This window comes from Saccoglossus kowalevskii, chromosome 2 (genome assembly GCF_978046115.1).
Source record: "Saccoglossus kowalevskii chromosome 2, keSacKowa6.1, whole genome shotgun sequence".
Taxonomy (NCBI): domain Eukaryota; kingdom Metazoa; phylum Hemichordata; class Enteropneusta; family Harrimaniidae; genus Saccoglossus; species Saccoglossus kowalevskii.
Window position 1 is genome coordinate 4,358,523 of NC_140642.1, and position 20,660 is coordinate 4,379,182.

Sequence of the window (20,660 nt, forward strand, 5' to 3'; positions counted from 1 at the left end):
TGAGTTTAACTACACCATCAACCCAGCCAATATTTTACATGGTAAACGAAACACTCGATGCAGGCCTGCGTTACCCAACATAAAAGATACCGGTATAGAAGCAGAAAGAAGCAGAAAGCCGAAAAGAAGGAGAATTATCCTTCAAGATTCTTCCAGTGATGAAGATGTGGTTGTACCAAATATGTTGAAATCCTGTACAAGTAATAAATCTGTCTTTGCCACACCCAAAGTGACTCCTCAGTTACAACGTTTTGCTAGCCATACTGCAGTGCATAAGAGAAATCAAATTAATTCAGGGGTTATTACTGGTGATGTGAGAATCATGTCATCTAAATCGGCATCTTTGAAGCCTGGAATGAACGATGTGCATCTCACCAAAGAACAATTTGAGAGGGAGGAGAGACTAAAAAGGCAGAAGGAAAAACAGATGCAGTTTAAAAAAATAGCAGAAGAAAAACGTAAACTTGGACAGATGACTAACGTATCACCACCTGGGGCAGTGCAATTAGAGCAGACATTTACAAATGCAAACTTTGACTTAATGGTAAGTGAAACTATGGCAACATCCAAACCATCAAGAATTAACATGATCCAATCAAATGTAAATTTTACTTGTTATAATTGTTTCTGTTTGAAAAGTTATTTTAAATTTACTAAGTATTCTTTCTGACTAAGCATTTATTTTAATATGTTTATTGTATAAAACAATACAATTTGGTTACAGAATATAAATTGTCTGGATGAATTCTGTGTTCATTTCTGAATTTTTGTCCAATGAGATGTCTCACTTAGATATTAATTTGTATGTAATTTGCATAATACGCTTTCTTTTTGTGAGAAAAAGTACTGTTTTACATTCTCTCTATTTTTCATGTTTCTTCACCAGCCGCAATATCTTTCCAATAAAGAAAGTGAAAAGTTAACTGTCTTGGTTGACTCTCGTGAAATTGGTTCCTCTAATATAGCCTCAAGATTACGGATTATTTACAACATGAATATTCATGTGCATCAACTCAAAGGTTGTGATTATATTATAAGTCGACGAATGGGGGTCGAAAGAAGAACCATGTCAGGTAAGTTTTCACATCATCACAGATCTTTATTATCATAATTGTACATAATTCCTGAGAAATGGTTATAGTGTTATTCTTTTCTCTCTTTGCTGTAGGGTTCCCCAAATATTTCGTTCATTTGATCTAAAAGTAAAAATAATAAACTGTGGAATTCCCTATTTGACTAAACAATAAGTAAAGCACCTTTGACTTTTGAGAGTTCACACAAATACCATAATTATTATGATTCTAACTAATGTTCAACTTTTCTTTATGTATATTGGACATGTGCTTCTAATATAGTAAACACAGTATTCCTTTGTTTATAATTCATGCCTCCAATACCCACAGAGCTCTTTCTATTAAGCTTTCTTGGATTTCTTTTATTTGTAGATTTTGCCAGTTCTGTCAACAGAACAGCATTGTTGGAAAGAATAAGACACCTTTGTGACTTGTATGACAAGCCTTGTCTTATTATAGAAAAGGATAGAATGAAAGCTCACGAAGACAAGCCAAAACAGATGTAAGTTGTTAGTAATATAAACATGTATGCACATCTCATTCCATGGTACTAACCAGACCATTACAGGATACTAACCATACCATTACAGGATACTAACCATACCATACCATCACATAATATTAACACTATTATTAACCCAAAATAACCAAATCATTACATTACTAACCAAACCATTACAGGATACTAACCAAACCATTACATAATACTAACACTATCATTAACCAAAAAATAACCAAATCATTACATGGTACTAACCGTACCATTACATAATACTAACACTATCATTAACCAAAAAATAACCAAATCATTACATGGTACTAACCGTACCATTACATATACTAACACTATCATTAACCAAAAAATAACCAAATCATTACATGGTACTAACCAAACTATTACATAATACTAACACTATTGTTAACCCAAAATAACCAAATCATTACATTACTAACCAAACTATTACATAATACTAACACTATCATTAACCAAAAAATAACCAAACCATTACATGGTACTAACCAAACTATTACATAATACTAACACTATCATTAACCAAAAATAACCAAATCATTACATTACTAACCAAACTATTACATAATACTAACACTATCATTAACCAAAAAATAACCAAATCATTACATGGTACTAACCAAACTATTACATAATACTAACACTATCATTAACCAAAAATAACCAAATCATTACATTACTAACCAAACTATTACATAATACTAACACTATCATTAACCAAAAAATAACCAAATCATTACATGGTACTAACCAAACTATTACATAATACTAACACTATCATTAACCAAAAATAACCAAATCATTACATTACTAACCAAACTATTACATAATACTAACACTATCATTAACCAAAAAATAACCAAATCATTACATGGTACTAACCAAACTATTACATAATACTAACACTATCATTAACCAAAAAATAACCAAACCATTACATGGTACTAACCGAAATGCTGAATTGTTTGAGTTACGGACACCGAGTTATGAACATCAAGTTTGGTTAACAGTTAATTAAAATTCAAGCTAAAATTTGAACGTCAAACAAAATCTATGTTGTCTGTAAGTCGAAGTTCGGTTAACTGTTCATTAAAGTTTGAGTTACTAAATGTGAACAATCAACAAAAACAAAAATATATATTGCCTGTAACTAAAAATTCTGCTAACTGTTAATTGAACATTGAGTTACAATTTGGGCGTGGTTTCTCAATAGTGGGCGTGGTTTTTGACTCCCGTGTGCGAAGCACAAAAGGGAGTCTTTGCAGTTACCCTGTCTGTATGTCTGTATGTATGTATGTATGTCACTTTTTTTGTTCCATCGTTATCTCAAGAACCACTAATCAAATTTTGGTGAAACTTGGTACATAGATGCTCTGGGATAATGCGCAGAGCTGATTAGGTTTTGGTAAAAATCTATGAATATTAATTACCTAATTTGCATGATAATTAGCTGATTTTTAGCTGTTCCAAGACTGTTCCACAGATATCTGAAGAACCACTCATTGGATTTTGATGAAACTTGGCACATGGATGCTCTGAACTAGTGCACAGAATTGATTAGTTTTGGGTAAAAATCTATGAGTATTAATTACCTAATTTGAATGATAATTAACTGATTTCAAGCTGTTCCATGACTGGTCCACTGATATTTGAAGAACCACTCATTGGATTTTGATGAAACTTGGCACATGGATGCTCTGAACTAATGCGCAGATTTGATTAGTTTTGGGTAAAAATCTGTTAATATTATTAATTACCTAATTTACATAATGATTAATCAATTTTCGGCTTTTCCACTGATATCTCAAGTACTAATCATAACATTTCAATAAAACTTGGTACATACAAAAAAAATGTAGATGTCATATGACACTGCACAGACCTAATAGCTTTTAGGGTAATATCAGTACATATTAATTACCTAATTTGCATAATTAATTAATTTTCAGGTTTTGATATTTCGAGTAATAATGATCACGTTTCAATGAAACTTGGTACATAGTTACTTGAGGACTGTGCAGAGACCTAATTTAGTTTTGGGTAAATATTTGTGCATATTAATCACCTTATTAGCATAATTAGTTAATTTTCAGCTTTTCACCTGATATCTCAAGTACTAATCATCACATTTCAATGATACTTGCGACATAGATATTCTAGGACTATGCAGAGACCTGATTAATTTTGGGATAAATAATTGTGCCTATTAATTACCTAATTTGCATAATTAGTTAATTTTTTGCTGTTCTATGGCTGTTGCACTGATGTCTAAAAACCACTGATTGGATTTTAACGAAACTTTTCAAGAGTACCTGTCACATTTCAATGAACCTAGGACTATACACCATATTAGTTTTTGGTAAATATTTATGCTTCTTAATCACCTAATTAACATAATTAATTAATACTGTATATCTCAAGTATTGATCACATTTGAATAAAACTTGGTACATAAATGGTCTAGAACAATAGACAGCCTGATTAATTTTTGGTTAAAATCTGTTCATATTAATTCTCTAATTAGCATAATAATTAATATTTTTTTGGTTCTAATCACATTTCAATGAAACTTGGTACATTGTGCAGACCTTATTAGTTTTACACTTAAATCTGTTTGTTACCTTATTTGCATAATTAATTAATTTTCTACGTTTCCATCAACATCTCAAGTTCAAGTAATTTTGAATTAATTTTTAATGTGTCTCCAATACTCTCAGCACACGGGAGTTCTTTCTAAGCTTTCTTTGATTAAAATATGGGCATGGTCGTATGTGTAATTTGATGTTTTTGTAACTCAAACAATTCAGCATCTTGCACTAACCATATCATTACACAGTACTAACCATATCATTACACAGTACTAACCATATCATTACACAGTACTAACCATATCATTACATGATACTAATCATATCATTACACAGTACTAACCATATCATTACATGATACTAACCATATCATTACACAGTACTAACCATATCATTACACAGTACTAACCATATCATTACATGATACTAACAATATCATTACACAGTACTAACCATATCATTACACAGTACTAACCATATCATTACACAGCACTAACCATATCATTACATGATACTAACCATATCATTACACAGTACTAATCATATCATTACACAGTACTAACCATATCATTACATGATACTAATCATATCATTACACAGTACTAACCATATCAGTACATGATACTAATCATATCATTACACAGTACTAACCATATCATTACATGATACTAATCATATCATTACACAGTACTAACCATATCATTACATGATACTAACCATATCATTACACAGTACTAACCATATCATTACACAGTACTAACCATATCATTACACAGTACTAACCATATCATTACATGATACTAACCATATCATTGCACAGTACTAACCATATCATTACACAGTACTAACCATATCATTACATGATACTAACCATATCATTACACAGTACTAACCATATCATTACACAGTACTAACCATATCATTACATGATACTAACCATATCATTACACAGTACTAACCATATCATTACACAGTACTAACCATATCATTACACAGTACTAACCATATCATTACACAGTACTAATCATATCATTACACAGTACTAATCATATCATTACACAGTACTAATCATATCATTACACAGTACTAACCATATCATTACACAGTACTAACCATATCATTACACAGTACTAACCATATCATTACACAGTACTAACCATATCATTACACAGTACTAATCATATCATTACACAGTACTAATCATATCATTACACAGTACTAACCATATCATTACACAGTACTAACCATATCATTACACAGTACTAACCATATCATTACACAGTACTAGTCATATCATTACATGATACTAATATCATTACACAGTACTAACCATATCATTACATGATACTAATCATATCATTACACAGTACTAACCATATCATTACACAGTACTAATCATATCATTACATGATACTAATCATATCATTACACAGTACTAACCATATCATTACACAGTACACAGTACTAACCATATCATTACATGATACTAACCATATCATTACACAGTACTAACCATATCATTACACAGTACTAACCATATCATTACATGATACTAACAATATCATTACACAGCACTAACCATATCATTACATGATACTAACCATATCATTACACAGTACTAATCATATCATTACACAGTACTAACCATATCAGTACACAGTACTAATCATATCATTACATGATACTAATCATATCATTACACAGTACTAACCATATCATTACACAGTACACAGTACTAACCATATCATTACATGATACTAACCATATCATTACACAGTACTAACCATATCATTACACAGTACTAACCATATCATTACACAGTACTAGTCATGTCATTACATGATACTAATCATATCATTACACAGTACTAACCATATCATTACACAGTACACAGTACTAACCATATCATTACATGATACTAACCATATCATTACACAGTACTAACCATATCATTACACAGTACTAACCATATCATTACATGATACTAACAATATCATTACACAGCACTAACCATATCATTACATGATACTAACCATATCATTACACAGTACTAATCATATCATTACACAGTACTAACCATATCATTACACAGTACTAATCATATCATTACATGATACTAATCATATCATTACACAGTACTAACCATATCATTACACAGTACACAGTACTAACCATATCATTACATGATACTAACCATATCATTACACAGTACTAACCATATCATTACACAGTACTAACCATATCATTACATGATACTAACAATATCATTACACAGCACTAACCATATCATTACATGATACTAACCATATCATTACACAGTACTAATCATATCATTACACAGTACTAACCATATCAGTACATGATACTAATCATATCATTACACAGTACCAACCATATCATTACATGATACTAACCATATCATTACACAGTACTAACCATATCATTACACAGTACTAACCATATCATTACACAGTACTAACCATATCATTACATGATACTAACCATATCATTACACAGTACTAACCATATCATTACACAGTACTAACCATATCATTACACAGTACTAACCATATCATTACACAGTACTAACCATATCATTACATGATACTAACAATATCATTACACAGTACTAACCATATCATTACACAGTACTAACCATATCATTACACAGCACTAACCATATCATTACATGATACTAACCATATCATTACACAGTACTAATCATATCATTACACAGTACTAACCATATCATTACATGATACTAATCATATCATTACACAGTACTAACCATATCAGTACATGATACTAATCATATCATTACACAGTACTAACCATATCATTACATGATACTAATCATATCATTACACAGTACTAACCATATCATTACATGATACTAACCATATCATTACACAGTACTAACCATATCATTACACAGTACTAACCATATCATTACACAGTACTAACCATATCATTACATGATACTACCCATATCATTACACAGTACTAACCATATCATTACACAGTACTAACCATATCATTACACAGTACTAACCATATCATTACACAGTACTAACCATATCATTACACAGTACTAACCATATCATTACACAGTACTAACCATATCATTACACAGTACTAACCATATCATTACACAGTACTAATCATATCATTACACAGTACTAACCATATCATTACACAGTACTAACCATATCATTACACAGTACTAACCATATCATTACACAGTACTAACCATATCATTACACAGTACTAACCATATCATTACACAGTACTAACCATATCATTACACAGTACTAACCATATCATTACACAGTACTAACCATATCATTACACAGTACTAACCATATCATTACATGATACTAACCATATCATTACACAGTACTAACCATATCATTACACAGTACTAACCATATCATTACACAGTACTAACCATATCATTACACAGTACTAACCATATCATTACACAGTACTAACCATATCATTACACAGTACTAACCATATCATTACACAGTACTAGTCATATCATTACATGATACTAATCATATCATTACACAGTACTAACCATATCATTACATGATACTAATCATATCATTACACAGTACTAACCATATCATTACACAGTACTAATCATATCATTACATGATACTAATCATATCATTACACAGTACTAACCATATCATTACACAGTACACAGTACTAATCATATCATTACACAGTACTAATCATATCATTACACAGTACTAATCATATCATTACACAGTACTAACCATATCATTACACAGTACTAACCATATCATTACACAGTACTAATCATATCATTACACAGCACTAACCATATCATTACACAGTACTAGTCATATCATTACATGATACTAATCATATTACACAGTACTAACCATATCATTACATGATACTAATCATATCATTACACAGTACTAACCATATCATTACACAGTACTAATCATATCATTACATGATACTAATCATATCATTACACAGTACTAACCATATCATTACACAGTACACAGTACTAATCATATCATTACACAGTACTAACCATATCATTACACAGTACTAACCATATCATTACACAGTACTAACCATATCATTACACAGTACTAACCATATCATTACACAGTACTAATCATATCATTACACAGTACTAACCATATCATTACACAGTACTAACCATATCATTACACAGTACTAACCATATCATTACACAGTACTAACCATATCATTACACAGTACTAACCATATCATTACACAGTACTAACCATATCATTACACAGTACTAACCATATCATTACATGATACTAACCATATCATTACACAGTACTAACCATATCATTACATGATACTAACCATATCATTACACAGTACTAACCATATCATTACATGATACTAACCATATCATTACACAGTACTAACCATATCATTACACAGTACTAATCATATCATTACACAGTACTAACCATATCATTACACAGTACTAACCATATCATTACACAGTACTAACCATATCATTACACAGTACTAACCATATCATTACACAGTACTAACCATATCATTACACAGTACTAACCATATCATTACACAGTACTAACCATATCATTACACAGTACTAGTCATGTCATTACATGATACTAATCATATCATTACACAGTACTAACCATATCATTACATGATACTAATCATATCATTACACAGTACTAACCATATCATTACACAGTACTAACCATATCATTACACAGTACTAATCATATCATTACATGATACTAATCATATCATTACACAGTACTAACCATATCATTACACAGTACACAGTACTAATCATATCATTACACAGTACTAATCATATCATTACACAGTACTAACCATATCATTACACAGTACTAACCATATCATTACACAGTACTAACAATATCATTACACAGTACTAACCATATCATTACACAGTACTAATCATATCATTACATGATACTAATCATATCATTACACAGTACTAACCATATCATTACACAGTACTAATCATATAATTACATGATACTAACCATATCATTACACAGTACTAACCATATCATTACACAGTACTAATCATATCATTACACAGTACTAATCATATCATTACACAATACTAATCATATCATTACACAGTACTAACCATATCATTACACAGTACTAACCATATCATTACATGATACTAATATCATTACACAGTACTAACCATATCATTACACAGTACTAGCCATATCATTACACAGTACTAACCATATTATACCATACTAACACAACTGTTTTATTTATTTACAGAATAAGAACCAAGTATTTGGACAGCACTTTAGCTGCACTAGCAGATACCCATGTTACAATTATGTATAGTGAATCACAAGGTAAACTCAAAATTATCATTATTTTTAGGAAAACATGGATTGACCCTTATCATGCCATCCCCATTTATTGGCTCAACGAAGCATAGGTCCGCTGAGCCTATGGGATGGGTTTCTGTCCTGCGTCTGTCGTCCGTCTATCTATCTGTCTGTGAACGACTTCTTCTCAAAAACCACCGAACCATTTGACTCGATTTTTTGGTGTGTGGATGCCTTGATGAGTGTAGATGGTAATTTGTTCATGAGAAGTCGATCTGCCAAAAATTATGCAAATTAGCCCCCCAAAACTCTAAAATTTCTTCTATGCTACTATGACACTAAGTGGTCCACAGTGCTGATATTGATAGTGCATGTGCCTTGGGTTGTCCTCTGTCAGTTTTGTTAATTTGGTGAGGAAATTTTCAATTTTCTAACTTTGGCGAATATTTTAAAATGGTCATTTTTGGTCAAAAGTGTTATTTTCGACTTCTTCTCTGAAACTGATGTTTTCTCTATTTTTAGCAAATATTTTGTCATTTTTCATCAAAAATAGTACTTTTGACTTGTTCTTCAAAACCAGTAGTCCAAAATCTTTGATACTTGGTACACATGTAGCTTGGATGACCCTTCACTCAGTCACTAAAAGTGGCCAAATTTATCAAAAATTTCAGAAATTCACGATTTTTTTTATTACCTTCTCCTTAATGCACTACAGTTGTCGGAAAATGAACAAAACTTGGGAAGATTATACAATGATGCCATATTGAAATTATATGCTCATTCTCACATAGCACATGGGAGTTCTAAGTTTTCTTTGATTGGTCTATTGTGATTGTAATGAAAACATAACCACTCAACATATTTAAATGTGTATAGACATGATTGATTTTGGTGGGAAATTATGCAAATTGCCTAATCTACATACCAACATTAGGCTATCTTGAGAACCATTTAATATGTTTTAATAAAACTTGATGCATAGATGTGTTGGGGCAGTTTCCAGATATATTTTGTTTTTGGTGGAAATTTATGCAAACTATCTAATTTGCATATCAGCTAGTGAAATTCAAGCTATTTGGGTGCTATTTCAAGAACCATTCAACATATTTCAACAAAACTTGGTATATACATGTATTACGAATTCAGATAATTGCAAATATCATCTTATGTTATTCTCTCAACACACTGGAGTTCTTTTTAAGCTCTCTTTGATTCTAATTTTATTGAATAATTCTGTTATTTTTGTAAATAATTCCAATTTTAGCATTATGTTTTATTGTCTCACTCACTGCCTGTTAGGGTATTTGTGATATACAGCACTAATCTTTTGTACAATAGCCGTTGAGCAACAGGCCTATTTTTTTTAAATTGACTTGATTTGACCAGGTAAGGGTTAAGGGAAAATGTATGTCATCAATGTTGATATTGCTCTGGCCTAAATTATTCTTATTGTGGTTAAATAATTCAAGCATTTCTTTGCTTACGTTAAATTTTTCTTTATTTCAATTTGCTTCTTTAATTTTAAAGATAAGAACTATAACATTTTTTCTTAAAGATGTCAATTAGAAGAATTATATTTAAACATGTAGAGTACTAGAAAACTAGTGTCTTCATTTTTTTTTTGAAATTCACCATGTCTTAATGATTCATTATAAAATATATGTTTTTTGGCTTATGTGCATTCTATTAAACATGGCTTTATACATTTTGTGATGTCCGAAAATCAACTAGTGCATTACCATCCAGTCACTGTGGGATGGTGTTCACTAAATGTAATTTCAAACTGTTCAAGTTAAGACATTGAGATTAGCATGGTACGTATAGGTAGCCTGTCTGTCTGCACTGGTCAAGTACTTGCCATACATGTAGGTAGTCCGTCTGCACTGGTGAGAAACTTGCCATACATGTAGGTAGCCTGTCTGTCTGTCTGGAGTGCATCTGCCTACAGCAACGAGGTGCTTGCCGTGAGATTGGTGTGGTAGGGAGTGCATCTGCCTACAGCAACGAGGTGCTTGCCGTGAGATTGGTGTGGTAGGGAGTGCATCTGCCTACAGCAACGAGGTGCTTGCCGTGAGATTGGTGTGGTAGGGAGTGCATCTGCCTACAGCAACGAGGTGCTTGCCGTGAGATTGGTGTGGTAGGGAGTGCATCTGCCTACATGAAAAGGTGCTTGCCGTGATCTGGAGTTTGAATAGATGTGACAACGTATAATCTAATTATAGCAAAAGTGATATGAATATTATTTTGTTTTGTAAATACATGTACTTTGAATTTGTATTGTCATTTTAGATGAAACAGCAGATATCCTGGCAGATTTGATAAAGTTAGAGGACAGAAAAGGCAATACATTGAGTTGTTTACCTCCTATCAATTCAACTACTGAACAGGTAGGTGGAACATGGTTCTAATAGTTGCTATGGTATCAATCATTCCTAATATTTTTTGGTGTCAGATGTAATTTTTTATTCTGCTGTCATTCTACTTAATTATAAAAGAAATACATTTGCATTTGCTATTGGTATTCTCATGGTAAATTTACTCCACTGACCAATTTTAGATCAGTGTTGCTTTAAACAGTGGCTCCAAATTTCAGATCACACTCCATGGTGATGTATCTGGTCATATAAATTGGTTCTTTTTATTAATCAGAATGTATGAAGTACTTCATTGTTCTGTCCTATACAATAATGAATACAATGTATCTATCAAATACAATGTTAGTGTACTACTGTACTCATTTCACAGAAACTTTCGCTTTGAATAAACCGCTTTTATTTTTTTTTAACCGACTGTGCACCGTAATGTATCTCAGCCTTGTTTTTCTTTTTGAACCAAGGTCAAATATACCAATGAGTGAATAATTTTAAAGCCTACAACAACAAATTATGGTGATTGTATGGTATGACAACCTTTAATTTGCATTTAAATATGCTTTGATATAATAATTAGCTAAAAGTCAGCTGATTGAAACTTATCCCGGGTCATATTTGGCCATATTATCCATAGGCCTTTGTGAGAGAACCACACCCACAATTTCAGGAATTTTTTTGGTTTGAATAAATTACAGCTAGCGTTTGGTGAGAATGGTCATTAATATATTCCTTGATGCTCTTCAAATTTTTATTTTTTCATTTCAAGGTAAGGAATGGATACCGGTAGTTGAAATTGACCAATGCATCGATTTTAGGACCACTGTTTCACCAGACCAACTCTCACCAGTTCTTTCATAGTTTAGTGATGAAAAATTAGAAAATATATATATAATAAATAGTACTTGTTTAATTATTTGGGTTTTCAGCCCTCAAATTACTGAGCATAATTCCAATGAATTACGATCAATTTCGTGCTGTCTCGGCTGATTGTGTAGAATGACAGACATTGGTATGAAGAAACTAATAGTGAAAATTTGATCTATCATTGTGCCTCAGATTTGTACTTATTGTTACAAAACACCATTAACTAACGATACACAGTGCTAGGGACAGTGGAATAATCAAAACATGATCATCAAGACCATAGGCATACACACAAAAGTAAATTACTTTTTTTGAGGTTTGAACAGCATTATTATTAGTCCCCGTTTGGACGAAGTCCGAAAACGGGGACTTATAATTCGGCCTCCGTCCGTCCGTGCGTCCGTCCGGAGTCGTATCTCAGAATCCCTTGGACCGATTCCGTTCATTCTTTGCATGTGCCTAGTACTTTATGTGGGACATATGCACATGCAGTGGTTTAACGATTCGATTCAAAATGGCCGACTGGCAGCCATCTTGTTTTTTGAAAATGTTGTATTTTGGACATGCTTTGTCAGTTTTCATTCAAACTTGGTACATAGATTATACATGTTAGGATACATGTCCATGATGATTTATTTCACAATTGGATCAAAGATGGCCGACTGGCAGCCATCTTGTTTTTTGAATATGCTTTGTTAGTTTTCATTCAAATTTAGTACATAGATCATACATGTTAGGATACATGTCCCCGACCGTCCGTGAGTTCCTGAGTCTGTCCGTCCAACGTGTATCTGTCTGTCCGTGCATCAGTCCATCCAACGTCATATTTCAGAATCTTGTGGAATAATTCCGTTCATTCTTTGCATGTGCCTAGTACCTTGTGTGGGACATATGCACATGCAGTGGTTTAGCGATTCGATGCAAAATGGCCGACTGGCAGCCATCTTGTTTTTTGAAAATGTTGTATTTTGAACATGCTTTGTCAGTTGTCATTCAAACTTGGTACATAGATTATACATGTTAGGATACATGTCCATGACGATTTATTTCGCAATTGGATCAAAGATGGTCGACTGGCAGACATCTTGTTTTTGTTTTTTTATGTGGTATCTTGGACGTGCTCTGTCAGTTTTTATTCAAATTTGGCACATACATGTACTTTATACATGTTAGGATGCATGTTCATGACAATTTGTTTCAAAATCTGGTCAAGGATGGCCGATTGACAGCCATCTGACTATTTGGCCTTACTACTATATTTCCACAATTTATGTACCATTTTCATTCGTATTTGGCACATACATCATACATATCAGTGTGTTTCATAATCAGATCAAAGATGGCTGAATAACGGCTGTTTTTATTTTGGCCATATTACTATGACACGAAACATGTGTTTTGATGTAAATAAACAATCTGTTGTATACGCCACTTGGAACTCAAGTTTCAAGGACCCGCTCGCGACAACCCCTCCGCTTTAATATGACGAGCACAAAGAGAACTTAACGGTGACGGTGTCATTTTCAATGACTTGTTCAATTATGATTTGATACAAAAATGTTATTTCTTTGGTTTGCTGTGAAATATATGTGAACTTCAAGTTTGTTTTATCATGAAAAATACTGAGATCTGACATGTTTTCTTATGCCCAAGTTGACTTGACCTGATTATTATCAAAATTGTAACATGATTTGTGGGTGTTTTTAAAAAAGACGATTAGCACTTTTCAAATGGTGAAATAAGTACAGAATCAGCTTAACAGTTTTCATGATGATAAGAGATGAATTTTATTTTATCTCTTCACTTATTCCTGGTAATTTAACTTATGAAGCATTCCTCTGTGTGTGCGTGGCTGTCCATTTCTCAGACATGCTGTGACCAAGCTCATTCAAACTTAACATAAAAATAATGTATGATGTCTTACAAGTGCACAACAATGTTTATGACAATTTGATCAGTTATGGACCTAACATTTGCTAAATTCGATATTCAAATGTGTCCAGAAATGTTTCTTTGGGATGGACAGGTCGATTACATTCAAACTTTGTATCACGATCATGCATATTGGGTTACAGGTACACATCAATTTGTTTTTGAGACTTTAACAAAAATGGCCGACTAGCAGCAATTTTGTTTGTATTCATGTCTGTGCTGATTCCTGACCAATAGTAATACTATGTGAGTTTTTTAAAAACATTATTCAAACTGTATTTATAGGCTGATTATATATTAATGTTTTCTCTGTCTGTGTCATGCCTTCAGAACCCTCAACACATTGAAGTTCTTTCTAAACTTTCTTTGATTATTCATATTTCTAGATTCTGAAGTTCTACACTTCCATACCAAGAGTTAGCTATATAACAGCACTTACAATGTTGTTAAAATTCTCATCCATATCTGATGCTATCTACAGGTAATACTGGTAACTAAGTTCATTATATCACCATATTTTTCTGCATCTGCACAAAAGCCTGTGCATTTATTCCTTTCCAATTTCCTTGGCCAATTTCTGCCTGTTGTGGTAGAATTGCAGTTTCTTTCATATTTGTCATGTGAACCATGGTTTTGGCCATTTTGGTAATTTTGTGTACAAAAGCCCTGTGATGAATAACATAATTGAAAATGTTTACTTATTATTTTGCTGATGTAACTTTAATACCTTGTAAATATTTAACTCTATTCATTCGGGGACTTTTTTTCTAGTTCTTCACACAGATTGCAAAAAGTTCTCAACATATCGGAGAAGAAATCAAGAGATATACATCAATACTTGTGTCATCACTTTGACTCACAGATGTTATCCAGATAATCAGAATCTGTCCTCAACAATGCCATAAAAGGAACTGTTCATTTGCATATAATCATATGATGCACACTACATTGTTGCATCTCTGGTACACAATGCCATAAAAGGAATTATTCATTTGCATATAATCATATGATCCACACTACATGGTTGCATCAGTTCTCACCAATGCCATAAAAGGAACTGTTCATTTGCATATAATCATATGATGCACACTACATTGTTGCATCTCTGGTACACAATGCCATAAAAGGAATTGTTCATTTGCATATAATCATATGATGCACACTACATGATTGCATCAGTTCTCACCAATGCCTTAAAAGGAATTATTCATTTGCATATAATCATATGATGCACACTACATGGTTGCATCAGTTCTCACCAATGCCATAAAAGGAATTATTCATTTGCATATAATCATATGATGCACACTACATTGTTGCATCAGTTCTCACCAATGCCATAAAAGGAATTATTCATTTGCATATAATCATATGATGCACACTACATTGTTGCATCAGTTCTCACCAATGCCATAGAAGGAATTATTCATTTGCATATAATCATATGATGCACACTACATTGTTGCATCAGTTCTCACCAATGCCATAAAAGGAACTGACCATTTGCATATGAGAAAACTGTTGGCACTTTTCAATCAAATATGAAATTTGAAAAGTTTATAATATCAATAGGTTATGTTTTATTTTTCAATAAGTTTTTTTTTTTTTTTGAGTAATAAACATTTTGTACATAAAAACGTGTGCTTCATTATTAAGCCTTATCTGAAAAAGAATGTCTAGTTCATATAATGTAGTACTATACTATCTTTATCTCCAACACTGTATAACATCCCTAACACTTGTATAATATCACAGACCAAATATTATAACATCCTCAACAATCGTATAATGTCGCAGAAACAAATATGACATTTCTGACAATCGTATAATATTGCAGAACCAATCGGAAACATCTTTACTTGTTTCTTTGATCTACTGGGAAAGGACTGTTTTGTTTTAAACTATCCACATTTACTAGTACCACGGTTACCAGTAACTGTGCTAGTACGCAGACTTATTTTCTGAACATGTTTGTTCAAACAAATTTCCCCTCACTATTTAAAAATGGAACGTTTTTTTGAGCCTCATCAACCTGGATTCAAACTCACAAAGACACTAAGTCACACACGTTATTTTGATTTCCTACTTCGGGTAAATGTATGTATGAGTGACCGTTCTGTTTCTGTACGCCAGCATCGTCAACTAATAATCCTGAGGGATGTTAAAATCACAATGGATTATCACATGGCACCATCTTCTTATTGTTTATTTGCTATAAGGATGGAATGCAGATTAACAAACCAATATGTATATGCTGAAATGATTTTTGACTCCCATGTGCGAAGCACAAAATGGGAGTCTTTGCAGTTAGTGTGTCTGTATGTGTGTATGTGTGTATGTGTGTGTGTATGTGTGTATGTGTGTCCGACTGTTCCACTGCTATCTCAAGAACCATACATCGGTTTTTGATGAAACTTGGTGCATAGAAGCTCTGGGCCAATGCGCAGATTTGATTAGGTTTTGGTAAAAATCCATGCTCGTTAATTACCTAATTTGCATGATAATTAGCTAATTTTTAGCTGTTCTATGACTGTTCCACTGATATCTAAAGAACCACTCATTGGATTTTGATGAAACTTGGTACATAGATGCTCTGAACATATGCGCAGATTTGATTAATTTTTGGTAAAAATCCGTGCATATTAATTACCTAATTTGCATGATAATTAGTTATTTTTTAGTGGTTCCATGACTGTTCCACTGATATCTAAACAACCACTCATTGGATTTTGATGAAACTTGGTACATAGATGCTCTGAACTAATGCTAGGTTTTGATTAGTTTTTGGTAATAATCCGTGGATACTAATTACCTAATTTGCATAATGATTAGTCAATTTTCGGTTTTTCCACTGATATCTCAAGTACTAATCATCACATTTCAATGAAACTTGGTACATAGATGTCATACGACACTGCACAGACCTGATAGTTTTTATGGTAATATCAGTACATATTAATTACCTAATTTGCATAATTAATTAATTTTCAGCATTTGATATAAGTAGTTAGCATTACATTTCAATGAAACTTGGTACTTACATACTCAAGGACTATGCAGAGATTGATTGTTTTCGATAAATATTTGTGCATATTAATCACCTAATTTGCATAATTAGTTAATTTTCAGCTTTTCCACGGGTATCTCAAGTACTAATTATCGCATTTCAATGAAACTTTGTACATAGATCCTTTAGGACTATGCAGAGACCTGATTAGTTTTAGGGTAAATAATTGTGCATATTAATTACCTAATTTGCATAATTAATTTTCAGCTTTTCTACTGATATCTAAAGTACTAATCATCACATTTCAATGAATCTAGAATTATGCAGACCCAATTAGTTTCCGGTAAATATTTGTGCATATTAATCACCTAATTTGCATAATTAACCAACTTTCACACTGATATCTCAGGTACTATACATCACATATCAATGAATGTACATGGATGCTGTAGGACAATAGACAGACCTGAATAATTGTGGGTTAAAATCTGTACATATTAATTACCTAATTTGCATAATTAACCAATTTTAAGCTTTCACACTGATATCTAAAGTACCGTAAAAACTCCAAAATTTCGACCGGTTTTAAATAATTGGTGTTAGAAATGTGACGTGTTTTTAGAGTCAAAATTAAGGTGCATTTTCGGACGGTCGAATTTTTCATAATAGAAATCAGCAAATGAAAAAATGGGGATGATAGACAGTGTGCTTCATTAGTTTTTAAAAAATGCAATGTCCGTCAATTGACGTAAACTTCCTCATGTTTCACGGTAAAAGCAAAGGTCGTGGCCGAGTTGTAACTCAAAATCTAAACAAAGTCATCAATCAGTGAGTATTATGACAAGCAAAACAAAACATCAAGACGCGGAGAAGAGGTCAGCACAAAACTAATAGGTCAAAAGACAAAGCTGTCTCGCACTACCTAGGAAAACTTGCGAATGTTCGAAGTACAGGTACCCATTGGACAAAAGATACATGGAAGTTTAGCAAACTATCTCCCCGACCCAGTGCAATGTATCCGGTTAGAATCAAAGCTCACATGTCCCTTACTTGAGGGACCAAATTCTGCCGTAAATTCGCCCTTGGATTAAAAAATAAAATGGGATTTAAGAAAATAAAATGGGACTTTTAAGGTGTATTTTGGCGTCATTTTTCGGACAATTCAATCAATCCTGCCGGCTAAAATAGAGTAAGTTTTACCGTAGTCATTGACGTCTGTCTATTCAAGAGTACACGTGTATGATTTTTATCGTGACTAGCGTGAGCGGGTAAGCTTCCTTTCGAGAATGAGCTGTTATCACTGTGAACAATGTTAAATTATTCTTCAGATGACCAGTTTATTTTTTAAAAACAACTAATTTTTTTATTTAAAAAAAATCATGCCGTTTTCGCATCAAAATCCAAGCCAAAATATCGTACTACAACATCAATCTTTTCCGCATTGCGTTCAATAACATTAACATATTTAAATAAGCTATGGTAATTTGAACACGTTGGCATCATCCAGCTTTTTGATTGGTTAATTAGCGATTTGACCTATTTGACCTAAGAGAACATGGCGGATATCCTACAGCATCAAACATTTATAACGAGACCGGAATCATTCGCTTACGATGAAACTAAGTTGACTTTTATTTGTATTTCATAACCATTCAACAAATTTATTTTGTGTACATTATTATAATCACTACTGAGTACAGTAATAATCAACAATTCAGAAACGCAGCATGCCGAGATTTTTGTGTTCGTTTTTATTTGAAACTTCGTTGATTTAGAATATATTTTCGTTACCAATAAAATAAAAATCTCTCAGTCAATCAGAAACCCGGATTCATGCCTTCGAGGAAGGTCCCGTTTGAACGCTCACATCGGCTTTTTTTTCGTTTGGGGGAAAACTAAAACTGGTCGCAATTTTCGAATAAGAATGAGTCGGCAATTTTTAGTGGAGTCGAAAATTTGGAGGTAAATAAAACACCGAAACCCGGTAAATAAATAGGCGATCGAATTTTTAGAGGGGTCGAAATTTTGGAGTTTTCACGGTACTAATTATTCCATTTCAATGAAACTTAGTACAAAGATGCTCTAGGACAATGTACAAACCTAATTAGTTTGGGGTAAAAATCTGTTCATATTAATTCCCTAATAAGCATAATAATTCATAATTTTTTGGTTCTAATCACATTTCAATTAAACTTGGAGACATAGATTTTCTGTTACATTGCGCAGACCTCATTAGTTTTACACTCAAATCTGGTCATATTAATTTTCTGATTTGCATAATTAGTTTTCAGCTAAGTAATTTCGAATTATATTTAATGTGTTTCCAATACTCTCAGCACATGGGAGTTCTTTCTAAGCTTTCTTTGATTAATAACTAATTTGAATGAAATGAATTTAAATTGTAAGTGATTGTGATAAACTGGACATGCCAAAGACATTCCAGTATAAAAGAAACTTGATCATCTCCATGTATCATCTGTCTCGTTCCTTCGCCAGTTTGGTCGCTAAGGGAACATAATTCAGACAGTTTACTAAATTATTACATTTCTTTTGTTTTGAAATATTGGGCACTGAAAAGTGTGTTGTATATTTTATACGTGTTTTGTAGTTGACAACCATTGTTTTTTTAACTTTAGTTTTCAGGGCTACTCATTTCTCTAAATTGTTTTTGTGCTTGCTTTTGTTCTTTTTAGAAATGTGACCCAGGAATTCCAATGACAAGGGTAAATTGACATTTTGAAAATTGCTTATAGATTTATACATGTAATATAACATTCATTTCCCGAATGGTCAGTTTCCTGGTGCTAGTGAATGTATATTCCTGTCGCACCGTGGAACTAGCGTGGTTGAAAACACAATTGTATCAATTGTTTGAACTGGTGAACAATTTCTGTGTGTTGTCTCC

At 32.5% G+C, this 20,660-nt stretch overlaps 1 protein-coding gene across 1 annotated transcript; it reads left to right on the forward strand.

Annotated features, from left to right (window-relative positions):
* Positions 1-13: 13 nt before the first annotated feature.
* LOC146748058 (Fanconi anemia group M protein-like) lies at positions 14-15,233 on the forward strand. The gene is made up of 6 exons (XM_085496202.1): positions 14-544; positions 887-1,073; positions 1,446-1,575; positions 9,525-9,604; positions 11,870-11,967; positions 15,135-15,233. Exons 1-6 carry the CDS (start codon positions 182-184, stop codon positions 15,231-15,233), a joined length of 957 nt encoding a protein of 318 aa, XP_085352328.1. The 5' UTR covers positions 14-181.
* Positions 15,234-20,660: the final 5,427 nt, after the last annotated feature.